The following is a 17,732-nucleotide window of genomic DNA, read 5'->3' on the forward strand; positions in this document are numbered from 1 at the left end:
AAGAAGATCTATGGCATCTGGTTGCAGGCATTTCCCATTGCACCATCTGACAAAGGCCTTCTAAAAACTATTGTAAATTTTGGAAGCTGAACTTTTCAAGACCACCGTCATGGTCTGAATGACCTGATTAGAGAAACCCTGTGCAATCAGTAGTTGCAACTCAAACTCCATCATATCAGAAGAAGACAGGCTGGATCTGGATGAGAAATGGGATCCTAGATTAACATGGTGTGTGACATTGGAATTTCCCATGGGGACTGAACTGATGACTTCAGCAAGCTGGAAAACCATGGTCTCCTATATGGAGCCAAGCATATCAACTCTACCTTCTCTTGTTCTGTTGAGAATCATTGAAATTAAAGGGACCAGAGGTGAGGCATATAGGAGACTTGAAAGCAGTGGGGACATCAGAGCACCCACTTGCTTCACTTGTTGCCTCAAGAAGAACCTGGGTGTCTTGGCTTTAACTGAGGAGTAACGAGATCCACACAAGATAGACCAAAATATTGAACTAAGGACTGGAATGTTTCCTGGCCACTCCCACCGGTCTTGCTGAGTTAATCTGTATGAACATTTGTTGAGCCACTGATGTTTTCTGCCCTGAGAGAGGCTAGATGCTACTCTGCCTGGGACATGAGTTTCCTGCTGCAGCTTTCTGGCTTTGGTACCTCTCTCGTGGGAGAAGGCAAGGAGGGGGAGACTGATGAGCGGATTCCTTCTTTTCTAGGAATCAGGAAGCACAATCAATTTCCTTCCTCTAAGGGAGATGAACCCAAGCATTATTGATATTGGATTTATATCCCGCCCTCCACTCCGAAGAGTCTCAGAGCGGCTCACAATCTCCTTTACCTTCCTCCCCCACAACAGACACCCTGTGAGGTGGGTGGGGCTGGAGAGGGCTCTCACAGCAGCTGCCCTTTCAAGGACACAGTTTCAGAGCAGCCTACAATCTCCTTTCCCTTCCTCCCCCACAACAGACACCCTGTGAGGTGGGTGGGGCTGGAGAGGGCTCTCACAGCAGCTGCCCTTTCAAGGACAACCTCTGCCAGAGTCATGGCTGACCCAAGGCCATGTTAGCAGGTGCAAGTGGACGAGTGGGGAATCAGACCCGGTTCTCCCAGATAAGAGTCCGCACACTTAACCACTACACCAAACTGGCTCTCCACACCATTATGATAGTGTTATCCTCCCCTTTGAGAGAGAAAACTGTTGTGTGTGCAAAATCAACTATAACCCAAGCTGTAGCACTGCCTCTCCCTGAAACTTACTAGATTTGAGGTTTTTTGTTAATATATTCCAAGTCGATTTGGAAAACATGAATTCAATTTTAATACTATTGTTTAAATATTAATTAACACTAGACAATTGCAGAATAAACTTGCTGTACTATTCCTCTTTTGCATTACTAATGCAGAACTTTGCAGCAATTCAGTTAAGCCTGAAAATAAGTCTCTGCTTTCTCACTCTAAGATTGACTAAAATTAAATCTGGGATTATGTTTATTTATTTATTTTATTTGTATCCCGCCCTACCCCATCAAAGCGGGCTCAGCTGACATCTTTTCTTCTTAAAAGGTTGTTCATTGACTAATTTCACTTTCCCCCCCTGCAACAATATTTTAAAATTATTTTTTCCTTATAAAAAGTTAAGTTGAGTTGTCCTGTTATACCAATAAACAGGGGGGGGTTAGCAGGAACACAAAGGAACGCAGTTCCAGTTGGCTTGGCGTCCGGGTTGTGGTCTAATATGCAAATGAGTTCCTGCTGGGAACCTTTTCTACAAAAAAGCCCTGTGTGAAACAATGGTGACGTCAGAGCGTGTGGCCTAATATGCAAACGAGTTCCTGCTGGGAACTCATTTGCATATTAGGCCATACCCCCTCACATTACAGGATGATGTAGAATTCGCTCTATAGCAAAAAAACCCACCTGTTTTATTTGCAAGCATGTCTGTACACAGCCCATATTTATGAATACACGCATGTCTGCATCGATGTGTATTTAACACATTAACACTAGATCAATTAAAACATTTCACAAGAATGAATGACATAGTACCTTATAGCAGGAAAGACCTGATCCGCTCTGCCATCCTGGAGGGCAAGGGTCGCTTTCTTTAGGCAGCACTTCTGTTGGCCTTGGTGGCCCAGTGTATTTTTTGCAAATAGAGTATGCTTTAAATGTACTGCAAGACTGAACTTTCCACTTTCCAAGGTGTTTTCCACTGGCCATCGCCACACATCCTCCAGAAAATTCTAGAATGTTGACCACAGATTCCCAAGATTTCAGTATTTATCTGACATTTTCAGAAATGGAAGACTGTTTCATAAAATAAATACTTATACTTCACCAATTTTGAGTGTTTACCTGGCTGAAGGCTATCCCAGTTTGTATATGTTAGCTTTTCAATAGTTCCATCTGCACTTCCCCAGCTGTACTCTCCCGACGAGTTGAGGCCCTGCAAGCCCGTCCAGAAATATTTCTCTTCAACTTTGCTATGCTTTCTAATCAAACTATTTATGAATTCTTGCTCAAATCTGTAAGAGTGAGTGTGAAAATAAGGGGACAATTATGTTTTATGAAGAAGACTGCAGATTTATACCCTGCCCTTCTCTCTGAATCAGAGACTCAGAGTGGCTGACAATCTTCTATATCTTCCTCCCCCACAACAGACACCCTGTGAAATGGGTGGGGCTGAGAGAGCTCTCACAGCAGCTGCCCTTTCAAGGACAACTCATGCGAAAGCCATGACTAACCCAAGGCCATTCCGGCAACTGCAAGTGGAGGAGCGGGGAATCAAACCCGATTCTCCCAGATAAGAGTCCGCATACTTAACCACTACACCAAACTGGCTCTCATCTTTATCATAATCATGAAACATCTGAAAGGGAATAAGAAACACTACACGCCACAAGAAGCCACATTCATATGTTGAAAAGAGCTGCACACCAAGAAAACTGGTTTCTTGCACACCAAGGAAACTATCCGATCCATACAACTTACAATACTATGCAATACCTGTTTTCTATAGTGAGATTGCACTGCGCTCCAAAGGACACTTTATTGTTCAGAATCTTGTAGCAAAAATTTCCATGTCTCTTCCATTCCTAGTTTAAAGAATGACAACTCTTTTACTTAACAGTAGAACCAATATGTGCCATACAATCTGCCTCCACTACAATGTCACTACATGACAGTGAAATTAAGAATGGTTGACTGACACATTAAGTTAATTACTACTGCTCAGAAATTGGCCACAGTTTAGATCAGGGGTGTCAAACATGCAGCCCAGGGGCCGAATCAGGCCCCCAAGCAATTGACTGTTATCTGCTTCCTTCTCCCTCTCTCTTGCTTCCTTCTGCATTACAGCTTGCTTTGCAAGGCTTGCTCAACTGCAGAAGAGCTACAGAGAAAAATCTCTATTTTCTCCACTGTCTGAGGTTACTCCATTAGGGACAAAGTGGGGGAGGGAGAGTTTGCTTTGCCAGGCTCTCTCAATCACAAAGCAGAGCTACTGAGCCAAGCCTCTTTTTTTCTATTGGCTGAGGCTCCTCCCCATCCTAGTCCCCGGGGGAAGTAAGGAAAGAGTCAGAGCTTCCTTTGTCCAGTTCCCTAGATCCCATGGGAGAAATACAAAGAACGCACCCTTTTATGATCAACAAGTGCTAATGTTTTAAGGTTTGTTTGTTTTTTAAATCTTTAATTGTGTTTGTCTGTATCCTTTATAAAGTTTGTATCTCTGCTACCTAATCTTAAATAGGTACACACATGGCAAAGCCCAACACGGCCTGGCCCGACAAGGTCTCCTTTATGTCAGATCCCGCCCTCTTACCAAATGAATTCAACACCCCTGACTTAGATGTAGAAATTCAGAAACATACTCCTAAAAATGCTAGACAAACCCCCAACCCAATATTTAATTTGAAAATCAGAATTCTGAATAACACAAACACGGACATGTTTCTGAATAACACATAACATAGTATTGTAAGTTTTCTGAATTCTGAATAACTCTAGGGGAGGGACGGTGGCTCAGTGGCAGAGCATCTGCTTGGGAAGCAGAAGGTCCCAGGTTCAATCCCTGGCATCTCCAAAAAAGGGTCCAGGCAAATAGGTGTGAAAAACCTCAGCTTGAGACCCTGGAGAGCCATGAATGGGGCTGTGGCTCAGTGGTAGAGCATCTGCTTGGGAAGCAGAAGGTCCCAGGTTCAATCCCTGGCATCTCCAAAAAAGGGTCCAGGCAAATAGGTGTGAAAAACCTCAGCTTGAGACCCTGGAGAGCCACTGCCAGTCTGAGAAGACAATACTGACTTTGATGGACCAAGGGTCTGATTCAGTATAAGGCAGCTTCATATGTTCATGTTATGTCTTCATTTATTATTGAACCATATTCTTAATAGTAAAAATGTTGGGTGGTACCAGATATGATTAAAATAGTCAGGGCTTTTATTTGAGCAGGAACGCAGTTCCACCTGGCTTGGTGACAGGGGGTGTGGCCTAATATGCAAATGAATCCATGCTGGGCTTTTTCTACAAAAAGGCCCTGTCTGAAACAATGGTGGTGTTAGGGGGAGTGGCCCAATATGCAAATGAGTTCCTGCTGGACTCTTCTACAAAAGAAGACATATTAATAGCACTTTACCTCATTAGGAGGACAATCTTTACCAGATGTTGTTTCATTCAAAATCTTTCCTTTTTTCATGCACACATATTTAAGTTGATTTTCACAAGGAAGGACTTTCCATCGTCCCAACTGTTATCCAGAAAAAAAAAGCAGGATAAGTTATATGAACAACACTAATAATACTTAGCATATATATAGTGCTTCTGCGCATATCTTGGTGAAGTCTTTGCAACTGCCCTGTAATGTAGGTCATTATTACCCCCATACTGATAACACAGCACTAAGCAATGATAGCTAGTCTAAGGAAACCTAGTAAGAATGAGACATATTCATTCTTTTGCTTAGAGATCTGACCAGAGGCCTCCCAGACTGCTCAATTAAACTAGCCCTCTGTACCTCCAACACTTTTAATTCCCTTTGGAGTTCCATTTGAAAAATCACTTTGTGCTAAACTATAAACACTAACAGATTTTATAAACTCTACTTTTATTACTTTGGTGTAGTGGTGAAGTGTGCGGACTCTTATCTGGGAGAACCGGGTTTGATTCCCCACTCCTCCACTTGCACCTGCTGGAATGGCCTTGGGTCAGCCATAGTTATCACAAAGCTTGTCCTTGGAAGGGCAGCTTCTGGGAGAGCTCTCTCAGCCCCACCCACCTCACAGGGTGTTTGTTGTGGGGGATGAAGATAAAGGAGATTGTGAGCCACTCTGAGACTCTTGAGAGGAGGGTGGGATATAAATCCGATGTCTTCTGTCTTCTTCTTTTAAGACAAAATTGTTATTACCAGGCCTCAGATTCAGCGGGAGCTCACAGGAGCGCAGTTCCTGAACCTTTCTGAGAATTCCACCTCCTCCTTTCCACCTTGTCCACTGAATAGTAGGTGCAGCTGCATAACAATCCCTGGATGAGCTCCACCACCTATTTTTCTACAAAATGACCCCTAGTTATTACAATAAACTACAATTGTGGTATCTTTTATCTTCCAATTAATGTCAGAGCTGAAAGATCATTAGCATTTAAGTACCTTTACCCTTCTCTATAAGAATCAGCTATTTACATTTGGAATCAAACAGTTTACAAGCTCTGTAACTTTCAAAAGACTCTTTGGGCATTTTATAATTTTATAATTATAAAACTGACCAGAACACCACAGAAACATTTTACCTTTCCTGAATACGCCACACAATTAGGAGTGCTGTTGAAAGGAATGTTTGGCTCATTCTGGTCCCAGTAAGTGAATACTACTTCTGAACCATCTGACCACTTAAATGAAGCTGGCATGTCCGTATTCATGAAACCGATCCACATTTTGTCATTTGTTTCTAAGTTCAATAGCAAACAGAAGCATAACGGTAATCAAACAAGTTAGGAGAATAACTATCTGATCTTTTCAGGATGCTTTGAAAAAAAACATGAAATTCCTCATAATTACCATATTTCTGTGCAATTTAACCAAGGCAATCTTATATGCGTCGCTAGTGATGGCATTTGGTCATGGGCAAAGGATAGTGGTCAAAGATCTGCAGCAAATTTCTGCTACATCAAAGATCTTCAGACTTTCCAGAGGCACAAGCCCCTTTCATCGCAAGGTAGCAGCATGGAACTCACTGAGCTGCAAAGCGTGAGAGACCATACCTGCCATGCTGTCTTGCCTCTCTCAGGGAGAGAGCAAGAAAGCATAAAGTAAGTTTTGGTGGTTCATGGCACCAAGCTTGTGGAACTCTCTCCCCAGGGATGTTCATCTGTCCGCGTCTATCACTGACTTCATCAGAGCATGAAGACTTTTTTTGTGTGTACCCAGCATTCTTTCAGCAAACCTCCTTCCTGCTATATGTTTTAATTGAAATTTTAGTTGATGTTTCTTTGTTTATACATACACGGTATATATACACATACATGCAGGGCTTTCTTTTTGTAGAAAAAGCCTAGCAGGAAATCATTTGCATATTAGGCCACAGCCCCTGATGTCACCATTGTTTCACACAGGGCTTTCTTGTAGGAAACCCCCCCCAACAGGAATTCATTTGCATATTAGGCCACACCCCAAACCAGTCAGGACTGCATTCCTGCTCAAAAAAAGTCCTGTATATATGGTTTTCTTATTTATTTTTCTTGTTTTTACTTGTTAACTGGGTTGGTGGCCCTGACTGGGCTGAACTGCAGGATATAAATCTTGTAAATAAAGGAAAGGCCTGTCTCTGAACTGATCTGTGCTTAAAAATAAAGACTCCTCTTCAGTGAAGAATGACCTCTGCTTGCCATCCTGTCTTTCTTCTCAGAATGTGTGTAAAGAGAACCTGGAGGCATGAAGACCTATCAGGGTGGAAACTAGTCAAAGGGACAAAATTACTGATTTTACTGATCAAAACGGCAAAAAAAAAAAACTCTGGTCAAATATAGACAAAAAACTGGCAAATTACTGAACAATTCAGGCTATTGATATCTCCTAACTCCTCTGCCTTTCTCCTTTCTTTCTGCCTCTTCTCTTTATTGGTTCATCACAATATTGCTTGCAATGAACATGAACTGCTTGTCATCCATAAAAGCTCCTGGGAGATATTAACATGGTATACCTTGTTTTCATACGTGATATAAAATTTCTTTGACCATTAGGTGGGCATTCAAAATTCTCTCTGACACGCTGGCCCTTCTATTGATCAAAGAAATTTTGAAAAGATTTTGAAAAGCCTCTTTTTATGTCTGCACTACCATGCAATAACAATAATGCTGCTTTCACCACCTTGGTAACTGGTGGGTATTTTGGATCACCAGATGGTATTGTCTGGGATGGTGGCTCAGTGGTAGAGCATCTGCTTGGGAAGCAGAAGGTCCCAGGTTCAATCCCTGGCATCTCCAACTAAAAAGAGTCCAGGCAAATAGGCGTGAAAAACCTCAGCTTGAGACCCTGGAGAGCCGCTGCCAGTCTGAGTAGACAATACTGACTTTGATGGACCGAGGGTCTGATTCAGTATAAGGCAGCTTCATATGTTCATGTCTTGTCAAATAACTGATTCCAATACATATTTATGTAGCAATATTCATTTTCATCTTCAAGTCTACAAAGTTTCCATTCTTCTGCAATCATGTCCAGTGGAGTATCCATTGGGAGAGCTTCTGCTGCCTTCATTGTGGGTTCCTTCCTTGACTTGCTGTGCTGGAGCTAAACACTGGAGATTTTGAAGGATGGGTTGTCCAAAGAAGACTGAAGTAAAAGGTGTTTGCAGGCTACTATGAAATGTTTTTGCTCCTTTTATAAAAGAGTAGCTGCTCCTTTTCAGAAAGTTTTTCAGTTCGTCACAGATTCTACTTTCGCTGATTACTTCTCTCACAGGTATGTAGTGCTCATCACTGAAGGCTTCAAGAGACAGCGGTGCTGCACTCTTACAAACACAATTCATTATGGTTCTTGTGAGTGTTTTTACTTCACTACACATTGCATGCACCAAAGGCTCTCCTTTGTGGAACACTCCAGTGAACTTTGTAAATAACCAGGCACTCATGCAACAAGACATCACTTCTGCTTTCATTGTCTCATATTTTAAGAGGTTAATTATGTTTCTATACTTTGTGGTAGATTTCACCAAATCACTTTTACTCTTAGGAATAGAGTCCGTAAAGAAACATGCTTCAAGACACAATGATTTGGGATGCCAAGATCACTTTGAATTTTTGTGAAATACTCCCATCATGATGGCCACTCATAAAACGAAATCATGAGGAAGAAAAATAAAATTTGATGCATCATCTCCCATTTCTGCCATGCCCCTAAGAAACGCATTATAGACTACATGAATGTTACAAGTGCCAATATCTACCATATGCTGTCTCTCTGTCAAAATAAGATAATCATTCATGAGTTTTGTGACAGCCTTGTTGACATTTGGTCCATCATTACTTAGCATTAGCGATTTTGATCGAGGAAACTTGTGCCAAATCCAAAGCTTCATCCAGTTTACTGTAAATATCCCTAGCTGTTGCCAAACCTATTTAAAAATATTTGGAGGTGCCTGGTTTTTTGCTGAGTTGAACTGAAAAAAAAAAAATCTGCCTTCCCACTGTAAAGTCATCAAGTTTCCTCCAAAATGCAATAAGAGAAACAACCCCACAAATTGCATTCACAAAAACAAAGAAATACTGAGTTTACTGACCAATTCTTTAAAAACTGACAAATGAATGACCAAAATGGTAAAAACCTCTAAGTTTTATTGATTTTACTGACTATTTTCCAGCAACCCCACCCCCACCCCAGACTTTGTAGGGACTTGAAACTCAGCATGTGAGGCTCTCCAGCCCTCTGGAGGGTCGCAAGACATGAGTTGATGACCCTCTCTTGATTCAAGTGATTAACCTTATGGTGGCAAACTTTCATTCTTTGACCATTGCCCAGCCAAACTTACCATTATGAAGTTTGGTAACAACCAGTTCAACATCTGCTAATGAATGTACGCTGATCAGGTCACCATTCTTGGCTTTACATGACTGCTTTGCAACTTCCCAGGAAGCGGAGTTGGCCGTTGGCAAATAGCAAAACCCATTGTGAGGAAGCCAGTCAGAATCGCACTGAGTCTCCACGTAGTCTTGAACTTCTGGAGGATGAAGAAATGAATTACATGCCAGTCAATTTGCAAGTTGGGCTGTGTGCACGTACAGAAGTACCCACTTCTAAAAGGGAGCAACTAGAGCATCACTAAAATTGTATGTGCTTCTGTGTGTGTATACATGCATATGTATGTTGTGGTGGACTGGTCCTGCGTTTGCTAGCTGGACCCCATCCTGCCCAGCAATTCCCAGTATACTGACCTGAAAGGGCTGTTCCCCTTCGCTGCCTCAGGGTATTCGCTGCCACCACTGTCCCTGTCCGGGGCTCTAGTTAGGAGGGACAGCCTCCTAACCTCCCTCTGGACTCACTAGGAATCCTGTTCAGGGCTTCCCATGGAACTTTGGGGCTCCCCTGGAGAGCTGGCAACCAGCTGCTGTGCCACTTCTCTCCACCCTAGGGATTCCCCAACCCACTCCCAGCGTTCCAAGCAGCTGTGGGAACTATGTGGCACAGAGGGACTTCACTTTAAACAAACAAAATATTTATTTACAGTATTTAACTATTTACAGGCGTTTCAAAAAGTGAACTGAAGAAATAAATCAAAGTAAGGAAAAAACGTTCCTTCTCTCCCTGTTCTACTACTTGCCCTGACTGGATGTCATGCAGGGCAGGCACCTCACTTAGATAGTTGCAAGACTGAACTGCCTGACAGCCAACTTTTAACTGTCTGTTTTCTTGCCCAAAATCTCCAATATAAAACACAGTTCCTGCCTAGGAACTGGTTTACCTCTCTTGCAGCATTCTGGGAGGCAGGCCTCAAGGACTGAATTGCTGGTTCCAGACAGGAGGAGAGGGGGGAGGAGGAAGAGACTAGGCCCAAAGCCTGCCTAGAGTTTAATAGGCTCCTCCAGCTAACTCCCAGTGAAAGAGCAGCCAAAATGGCATTTCTCCACATATGTAAAAAACTTGTAGGTCTTGTATGTTCTGTGGGAATTAATCCCAAGGAAGTGTATACAGGGTTGCACTCTAACTACATAACTACCTGCCAGGAACCAAATCCACAATGCACTTCTGATTTACCTGGAAACTCTGATTTGGTACTGTTGAATTGTTTTTTGCATACATAAGGAAGTGCCGTCTCACAAGGATAACTCTTCCAGAGGCCTGTGTCAGCATTCATAACCACACAACTTGTCCCATCTAGTGGCGATGAATTCTGCATCTCTGTGGAAAAAGAAAGACTACTGTTTAGAACAGTGGTCCCCAACCTTTTTGGCACTAGGGACTGGTTTTGCCGCCACGGCTCACCCTAGGGTTGCCAATTCAAGAAATATCTGGGGACTTTGGGGGTGGAGCCAGGAGCAAGGGTGTGACGAGCATAACTGAACTCCAAAGGGAATTGTGGCCATCACTTTTAAAGGGACCACACACCTTTTAAATGACTTCCTTCCATAGGAAATAATGGATGGAGCACCTTCTTTTGGGGCTCATAAAATTGGACCCCCTGGTCCAATCTTTTTGAAACTTGGGGGGGGGGGTGTATTTTGGGGAGAGGCACTGGATGCTACACTGCAATTTTGGTGCCTCTACCTCAAAATACAGCCCCTCCAGAGCCCCAGATACTTACAGATCAATTCTCCATTATTCCCTATGGGGATAAGTCTCCCTAGGGAATAATAAGAGTTCCCAGCAGATATTTCCCTCGCCTCCCCCCCCCCCGCTTTCTGATTACCCTGAAGCGAGTGAGGGCCTCCAATATGGGGGATCCCCTGCCCCCACCTGGGGATTGGCAACCCTAGCCCGCCGCCTCCCCGGGGGGGGGGCGCGATGAGGCGCAGCTCTACTGCTTCAGCAGGGCCCAGGCTGATTCTAAGTTATTTCAATAGCGTGCTGAAGGAGGGTTCTCCCCCCCCCACCTCACTTCCAGAAGTGAGGGAGGGGTGAAACTCTTCCTCCAGCCTGCTCTTCAAATGCCATAGAATCAGCCTGGGCCCTGCCAAAGCAGGTAGGGGTGACTCCAAGTCTCCTCTGCTGGCAGGGGAGGTGGGCAAAACATGGCATGATGCTGGGGAAGGGAGAGGAGGGGGTGGGCCGTGCTGCCTAGTTGTGCGTGGGGTAGGGAGTACGGCGCCACTTTGCAGCACTGCAAAGGGCATGTGGGGGGGCGGCGGCAGGGGGGCAAAGGTCAGGGAGTAGCGGCCCAGTTGCTAACGGGCCACGTCCCAGGGGTTGGGGATCCCTGGTTTAGAATACCATCTGAAATCCAAAGCAGATTTACAGGAAAGTAAGCTCACTGGATTCAATAGGACTTGCTTTTGTTTAGTACTGCATTATATTGAATACAACTGTACTATCCTTGGAGACCCCAAGTTCGGTGGAAATGTGACAGAGAAATGTCATAAATAGATATTTTATAATTATAGGTCTAGAAGAGATGATGTATTCATCATTGTTTCTTCTCCTGTTGCAACACATCTCCACCAGGAAAATTCAATGTTGTGTTTATTTATTACAATATTCATATCCAGCTTTTCAGCCCCAGGGGGAACCCTCCCCAGAGCAGCTTCCAGCCATAAAACTAGCCAAGTACATCAAATCAACAGAAATAAGCATAGCTAACATCCCTATCACAGACCACAATAAAGGAGGACAAGTACATATATCTGCTCTGGGTTATAAAAATAATGTAATCAGACTTATGATATAGTTACCGGGGCTCCAGCTAACAAAGTGCAATGGTGTGTGATCTGACCACTCCCAGCCTCCATAATTGTCCAGTTGGTTTAATCCGATCCAAAATATTTCTGCAATGCCATCTTTATCTATATATGACAAAATGTAAGTTAATACATGAAATATTTATCTGGTGGAAAAAGAAGAACCACATGTCATCAAGCTGCAACTGACTCGTGGTAACCCCACCCACAGGGCATTGCAGGCAATGGACAAGCAGAGATGGTTTGGTTTGCTGTTGCCTTCCTCTGTGTAGGAACCTCCATCTTGCTTGTTGGGGTGCGGTCAGATGGAACATTAACCGCGACTCACCCATGCCCCCAATGCGGAGTTAAAGCGGACGTTCAGACATTCACATCTGTTAAACGATGTGGAGTCTTTATCATCCCGACTTGCTCCGCATGTATATCGGGTTAATTTGACTGTAGAAAAAGTCCGGTCCTTTTGTTGTTTGCACAGCTCATGCGCGATACTGCCTCTCGCCTCACAGACATGCGCATTGCCAGATCATCCGGGAATCTGAGGTGACGCTTCTGCTTCTCCAATCAACACAGGATCGGAGGGGGGGGGGGGGAAACGTTATCCCACTATTCAGAACAGGAAAAAATTCTTTTTTTTCAATGTGGAGGATTTCAAGATATCATTGTCACTGCCAATTTCTAGGAAAATAATTCCTGGCAGTTCCGTGGTTTGGATCGGCAACGTTAATTCCGGAAACTTTCCCCCTTCCCCCCTGCCACTGAAGCAAGGTTTGATTTCCCAGCTCCAAACAGTTGGGCGCATGTTCAATGGACCCCCCCCCTCCCAGAAATCACCATCACCGTGTGATCGATCAACTGCTTTTCACTAACGGGACCAACCCTTTATACCACCGTTCATGTGAACGCCGCCACGGCGGACTTTTCTGCCCTGGTCCAGAAAAAGGCTCTTCCATCTCGCTTTAAGTGGTAGGTCTGGCCGCACCCTTGGTCTCCCATCCAAGTCCTAACCATGGCTGACCCTGCTTAGCTTCCAAGTTGTGCTTTCAAAAATATAGCTTTCTAGGCAAGACATTACCAGTTGTAATCTGCCGCATTAGATCTGGATGTTCACTTTCTAGACAACTATTTGTTGCTAGGGTAACACATTTCCCCAAAAGTGTAATATTTTCTGCAGTTAAGAAGAGACAGCTGGTACTCCCACTTATTGTATGAGTGCTGTGTAGAATGTGATTGCAAGGGAATCACAAAGGGTTGAGCAATCAGCCTTAAGTAATGGTATAATTCTGAGAACTGCATAAAAATTTCTTTAAAAAATGGCTTTTTAAAAGTGTGGTCAGTGTCTACAACCAAGCTAATTTAACTCCACTTTACAAAAATTACTGCCAACAGTGGCATGATACAGCACAGCTCTAAAACAGGGCCCTTGATCCTACCAACATCCACCGCTCCGTGAACAGCTGCCTGTATGGTCCCCCATGTGGGGCAAACAGCAGCTCTGGAAACCTCACTTGAAGATGGGAAAATGAGGCGGGAGAAACATGTCCCTATGTACCCTGCTGTGGCCCAGATCAGCTGGACCCAGTATTCTTCAGCTGCTGCAAGATAATCAGCATTGAAAATTCAGCACAATTCAACACTGATGACAGGTTAGGATACATTGGACAAGAGCAGAAAAGCAAAAGGCAACGAAATTGTTGTTATATAGATATTACAAAAATTCAGAATGACTAAGGCCCGAAGAACTTGTCCAATACATTCTCTTCTCCTCCAGGGCATGGGATACCATGTACAATGCTGATCCAGACACTGGAGCATTTTGTACTAATTTATGGGTAGAATTACTGTCATTAATTACGTTTTTTCACCTGGTCTCCCTAACAAAGCTGAATAAATCAAAGGAGTCTTCAGATTTCAACGTCCACGTGGAGTTTTAAAATAATCACCTTTAAGCCATTTTGAAAGCTGTTCTTGCGGCTCAGATTCCCTATTTCTGATAGGCCAATTCCCACGTGTCCCAAGAATTACAGCCAGACGTACCTCTAAAGTAGCTTAACATAGATGAGTTGGTGATGCTCAGCAAATCTCCACCTTGCCGTTGACACGAAATGTAAGCTTCTTTCCAAGAAAGAAAAGCCTGAGTGTTTAACTGGTAGCAACTCCCAGAAGCTTCATCATACTCCCATGTGTTCTGACAACCATTCTCTAATGAAACAAATAAATAATGAAGCAATTCTGCCGAGCCTGGCCACAGTGTCTATATACAGCTTTCACATATAGAGACGATACACAGGGCTCAACAAAATGCTTTTTTCCTGTCATGGTCCATTCACTGGGCACCAAGGCAGAGAGAGGGGATTTGGCTTTGCAGGGACTGGGATGACCATGCACCCTTCCCCTACCCACATCCAGCTTCTCTTCTTTACAGGATGCAAATTGGAGAGGTGTATGTGTATACGTGCAGATCGGGATACAGATATGATACACGTACACAGACCTATTTCCTCCAATGCCTACTTGTACGGTCTGCAATCATATTTTTTTACAGCTCACTTTTCTCACCGAGGCTCAAGACAATGCTATCAAATAGTGTCTGGCCTGCTGCAAGCAGGCATTATCCCTATGTTAATACAGTAGCTGTGTTGTTCCAAAGGTGTTTTACACTGCAAGCTGAAAGTACACAGAAAAAGCAGAGCATTGTATTTCTAGAATTAAATTATATAAGCTGTAATAGAACAACAATAGAACAATTAAATCACATAAGCTGTAACAGGACCTGATTTTTGCATATACAAAAATAAACAGTACAAGTTAACATCAAAATATCCTGAGGATGATATTTTAGAAATGCTGCTCACCTGGTTTTAAGCAGTATCCCCATTTTCCATCTTGATCAAAATTGTAGGTAGTGGAGCACCATTCACCATCTGCAAAGACGTCATTGCGTATGCAGTCATAATGCCATGTATTATTAAGCAGAAAGGGGAATTCGCAGGGCTTTCCAAAGGAATTCCCTTCCCTTGTATATGTCTCTGTAGAAAAACAATCAGAAGTAAATGTTTCAAACATAAAATCTGAATTAAATTATATATAGTATATATACACACACACACATACTCTACTAAAAAGTTTTTGGAGGCATTTAATAGAAGAAACTGAAATAGTCTTCATCTGTTGTAAATGTAAACTTAACAAACAGCAAAAACATGCCACTATAGGAGAATTTCCAGTCTTTGTGCTTGTCATACATGAACAGTTCAATGATAAAAGTCAACAAAAATGAATCTATATATTTAATCTAAAATTATCTATTGACCAGAACAATTTTATATCATTTTCACTCTATTCCATAATATTTCTCATGCAAAATATATCTATTAAATCAATGTATGCAGTAAGAAGAAGAATTGCAGATTTATACCCCGCCCTTCTCTCTGAATCAGAGACTCAGAGCTGCTTACAATCTCCTATATTTGCTCCCTCCACAAAAGACACTCTGTGAGGTAGGTGTGGCTGAGAGGGTTCTCACAGCAGCTGCCCTTCTGAGGACAACTCTGCCAGAGCTATGGCTGACCCAAGGCCATTCCAGCAGGTGCAAGTGGAGGAGTGGGGAATCAAACCCGGTTCTCCCATATAAGAGTCCATGCACTTAACCACTACACCAGACTGGCTCTCCAGTTCCAAATTTTGATGGATTCTGAGCAAAGAACACTGACGGGCCCCCAGACTGCTATGGTTGTCTTCCCCAGCAGAGCACAGCAGCCACCAAACTTTCACTAAATGCAAAGAGACACCACCCTTGCTCATGCTTCACTCATAGAGCCTTCCAATACACATGTACTTGATAGTAAGAACCACTGAACTAAATGCCCAGAAAATGGGGCAGTGCTGTGCTGCAATCTTATACTTTCTCATTATAATGTGCAGGTTCTGGACCAAGCTGTTAGGGTAGTAATGGGGAGGCAGAAGGCCAGAGCCAGTTTGGTGTAGTGGTTAAGTGTGCGGACTCTTATCTGGGAGAACCGGGTTTGATTCCCCACTCCTTCACTTGCACCTGCTAGCATGGCCTTGGGTCAGCCATAGCTCTGGCAGAGGTTGTCCTTGAAAGGGCAGCTGCTGTGAGAGCCCTCTCCAGCCCCACCCACCTCACGGGGTGTCTGTTGTGGGGGAGGAAGGGAAAGGAGATTGTGAGCTGCTCTGAGACTCTTCGGAGTGGAGGGCGGGATATAAATCCAATATCTTCATCTACCTCACGGGGTGTCTGTTGTGGGGGAGGAAGGGAAAGGAGATTGTGAGCTGCTCTGAGACTCTTTGGAGTGGAGGGCGGGATATAAATCCAATATCATCTTCTTCTTAAAAAAAAGGCTCCCCCAGCAGCTGCCCCACCTCACTAATGTCTGATGTCCATGCCTGAATGCATAGATCATATCTATATAGCCCCTCCATGTATTGATCTAGACCTCTGAACAGAGGCTAGGCACCAGGATGGATAAAAATAATTTTTTTTTTAAAAAAAATCAGATTTTAAAAATTTAAATCAGATTTTAAAAACAGAACGCTTTTTGAGAAAAATCTATCTAAAGATAGTTTTCTATTTAAGATACGTTACAGTCCAAAGGTTATTCATTATGAAATAGGGATTTTAATTATATAGCATGAGGCTGTATATTCATGCAACGTTTAAATTTTTTGGTAAATTAATTCCATTAATCCATTCAAAGTGTCATGCTCTCCCAGAGATTTCTGTAAGATTATTTTGGGCAATTTTGGAAGATATTATCACAGATGCTTCGTTTTGCAGTTCTCAAAACTGTGAATTTGTATCTGCAAAGATAACATGCCTCTTTTTCACAGCAAAAGTGTTATAAAATAAACGTACAGAGTTAAGGGACCTCAGTCCTATTGGTCCTCTGCAAATCTCTGCACACAGAATCAACCCCTTATCTCTTAAGTGCTAAGTTTCAAGAAGTTCAATGAATATATGATGGTTTGAGGTGGAGGAATGGCAAAGGATGAGATGGTTAGAAGTTAAACGAATGTAAGATTGTTTGAGGCCTGGGGACGGCAAAGGACGAGACGGTTAAACAGTGTTAACAATGCAACAAACATGAATTTGAGCGAATTTAGGCGTATGGTGCAAAATAGAAGGGTCTGGTGTGATGTGGTCCATGAGGTCACAAAGAGTTGGACTCAACTGTGTGACTGAAGAACAACAAGGTCTCGGTAAGGAGGAGATGTTAAGAGCTAAGTATGAGGATGAAGAGACAAGCAGTACAAATGAAAGTGAAAGTTTTTGAGCAGAATACTGCAGAAATATTGAGATCTTTGTGAGTGTATGCTCATTGATGTTTAAGCAAATACAAGAATACATATGCTATACAATGTTACCGTTCTAGGTAAAACAATTTAAATGGTTATTTTTCTCCTTCCAATAAAGTACAGCAGAAAAGTTGTCCACATATGAACGATTAACCTATTAAACCAGAGATAGTTCACCTTACAATGATTTCATAATTATCTATTTCAGGTGGTAAATAACATATGAACATATGAAGCGGCCTTATACTGAATCAGATCCTCAGTCCATCAAAGTCAGTATCGTCTACTCAGACTGGCAGCGGCTCTCCAGGGTCTCAAGCTGAGGTTTTTCACCCCTACTTGCCTGCATCCTTTTATAGTTGGAGATGCCAGGGATTGAACCTGGGACCTTCTGCTTACCAAGCAGATGCTCTACCACTGAGCCACTGTCTCTCTCCTCCAATCATTAATTTTCTGATATAACTAAATGAACCTGAAAGGTTATTATACTAAAGTGAAACCTTCATCTTCATATCAAGGCCAGCAAAAATGAGACTT

General features: G+C 42.9%; 1 protein-coding gene across 1 annotated transcript in view; it reads right to left on the reverse strand.

Annotated features, from left to right (window-relative positions):
• Window positions 1-17,732, reverse strand: part of LY75 (lymphocyte antigen 75) — a 97,191-nt gene that overhangs the window by 56,182 nt on the left and 23,277 nt on the right. The window contains exons 3-12 of the mRNA XM_060256886.1: window positions 14,735-14,908; window positions 13,917-14,081; window positions 11,877-11,987; window positions 10,246-10,389; window positions 9,023-9,211; window positions 5,790-5,947; window positions 4,642-4,752; window positions 3,018-3,106; window positions 2,367-2,536; window positions 2,058-2,254 (exon numbers count right to left, since the gene is read on the reverse strand). Coding sequence (XP_060112869.1) covers window positions 2,058-2,254; window positions 2,367-2,536; window positions 3,018-3,106; window positions 4,642-4,752; window positions 5,790-5,947; window positions 9,023-9,211; window positions 10,246-10,389; window positions 11,877-11,987; window positions 13,917-14,081; window positions 14,735-14,908 — 1,508 coding nt within the window. The remainder of the gene's footprint in view (window positions 1-2,057; window positions 2,255-2,366; window positions 2,537-3,017; window positions 3,107-4,641; window positions 4,753-5,789; window positions 5,948-9,022; window positions 9,212-10,245; window positions 10,390-11,876; window positions 11,988-13,916; window positions 14,082-14,734; window positions 14,909-17,732) is intronic.

Source organism: Heteronotia binoei, chromosome 16, assembly GCF_032191835.1.
Source record: "Heteronotia binoei isolate CCM8104 ecotype False Entrance Well chromosome 16, APGP_CSIRO_Hbin_v1, whole genome shotgun sequence".
Classification (NCBI taxonomy): Eukaryota; Metazoa; Chordata; class Lepidosauria; order Squamata; family Gekkonidae; genus Heteronotia; species Heteronotia binoei.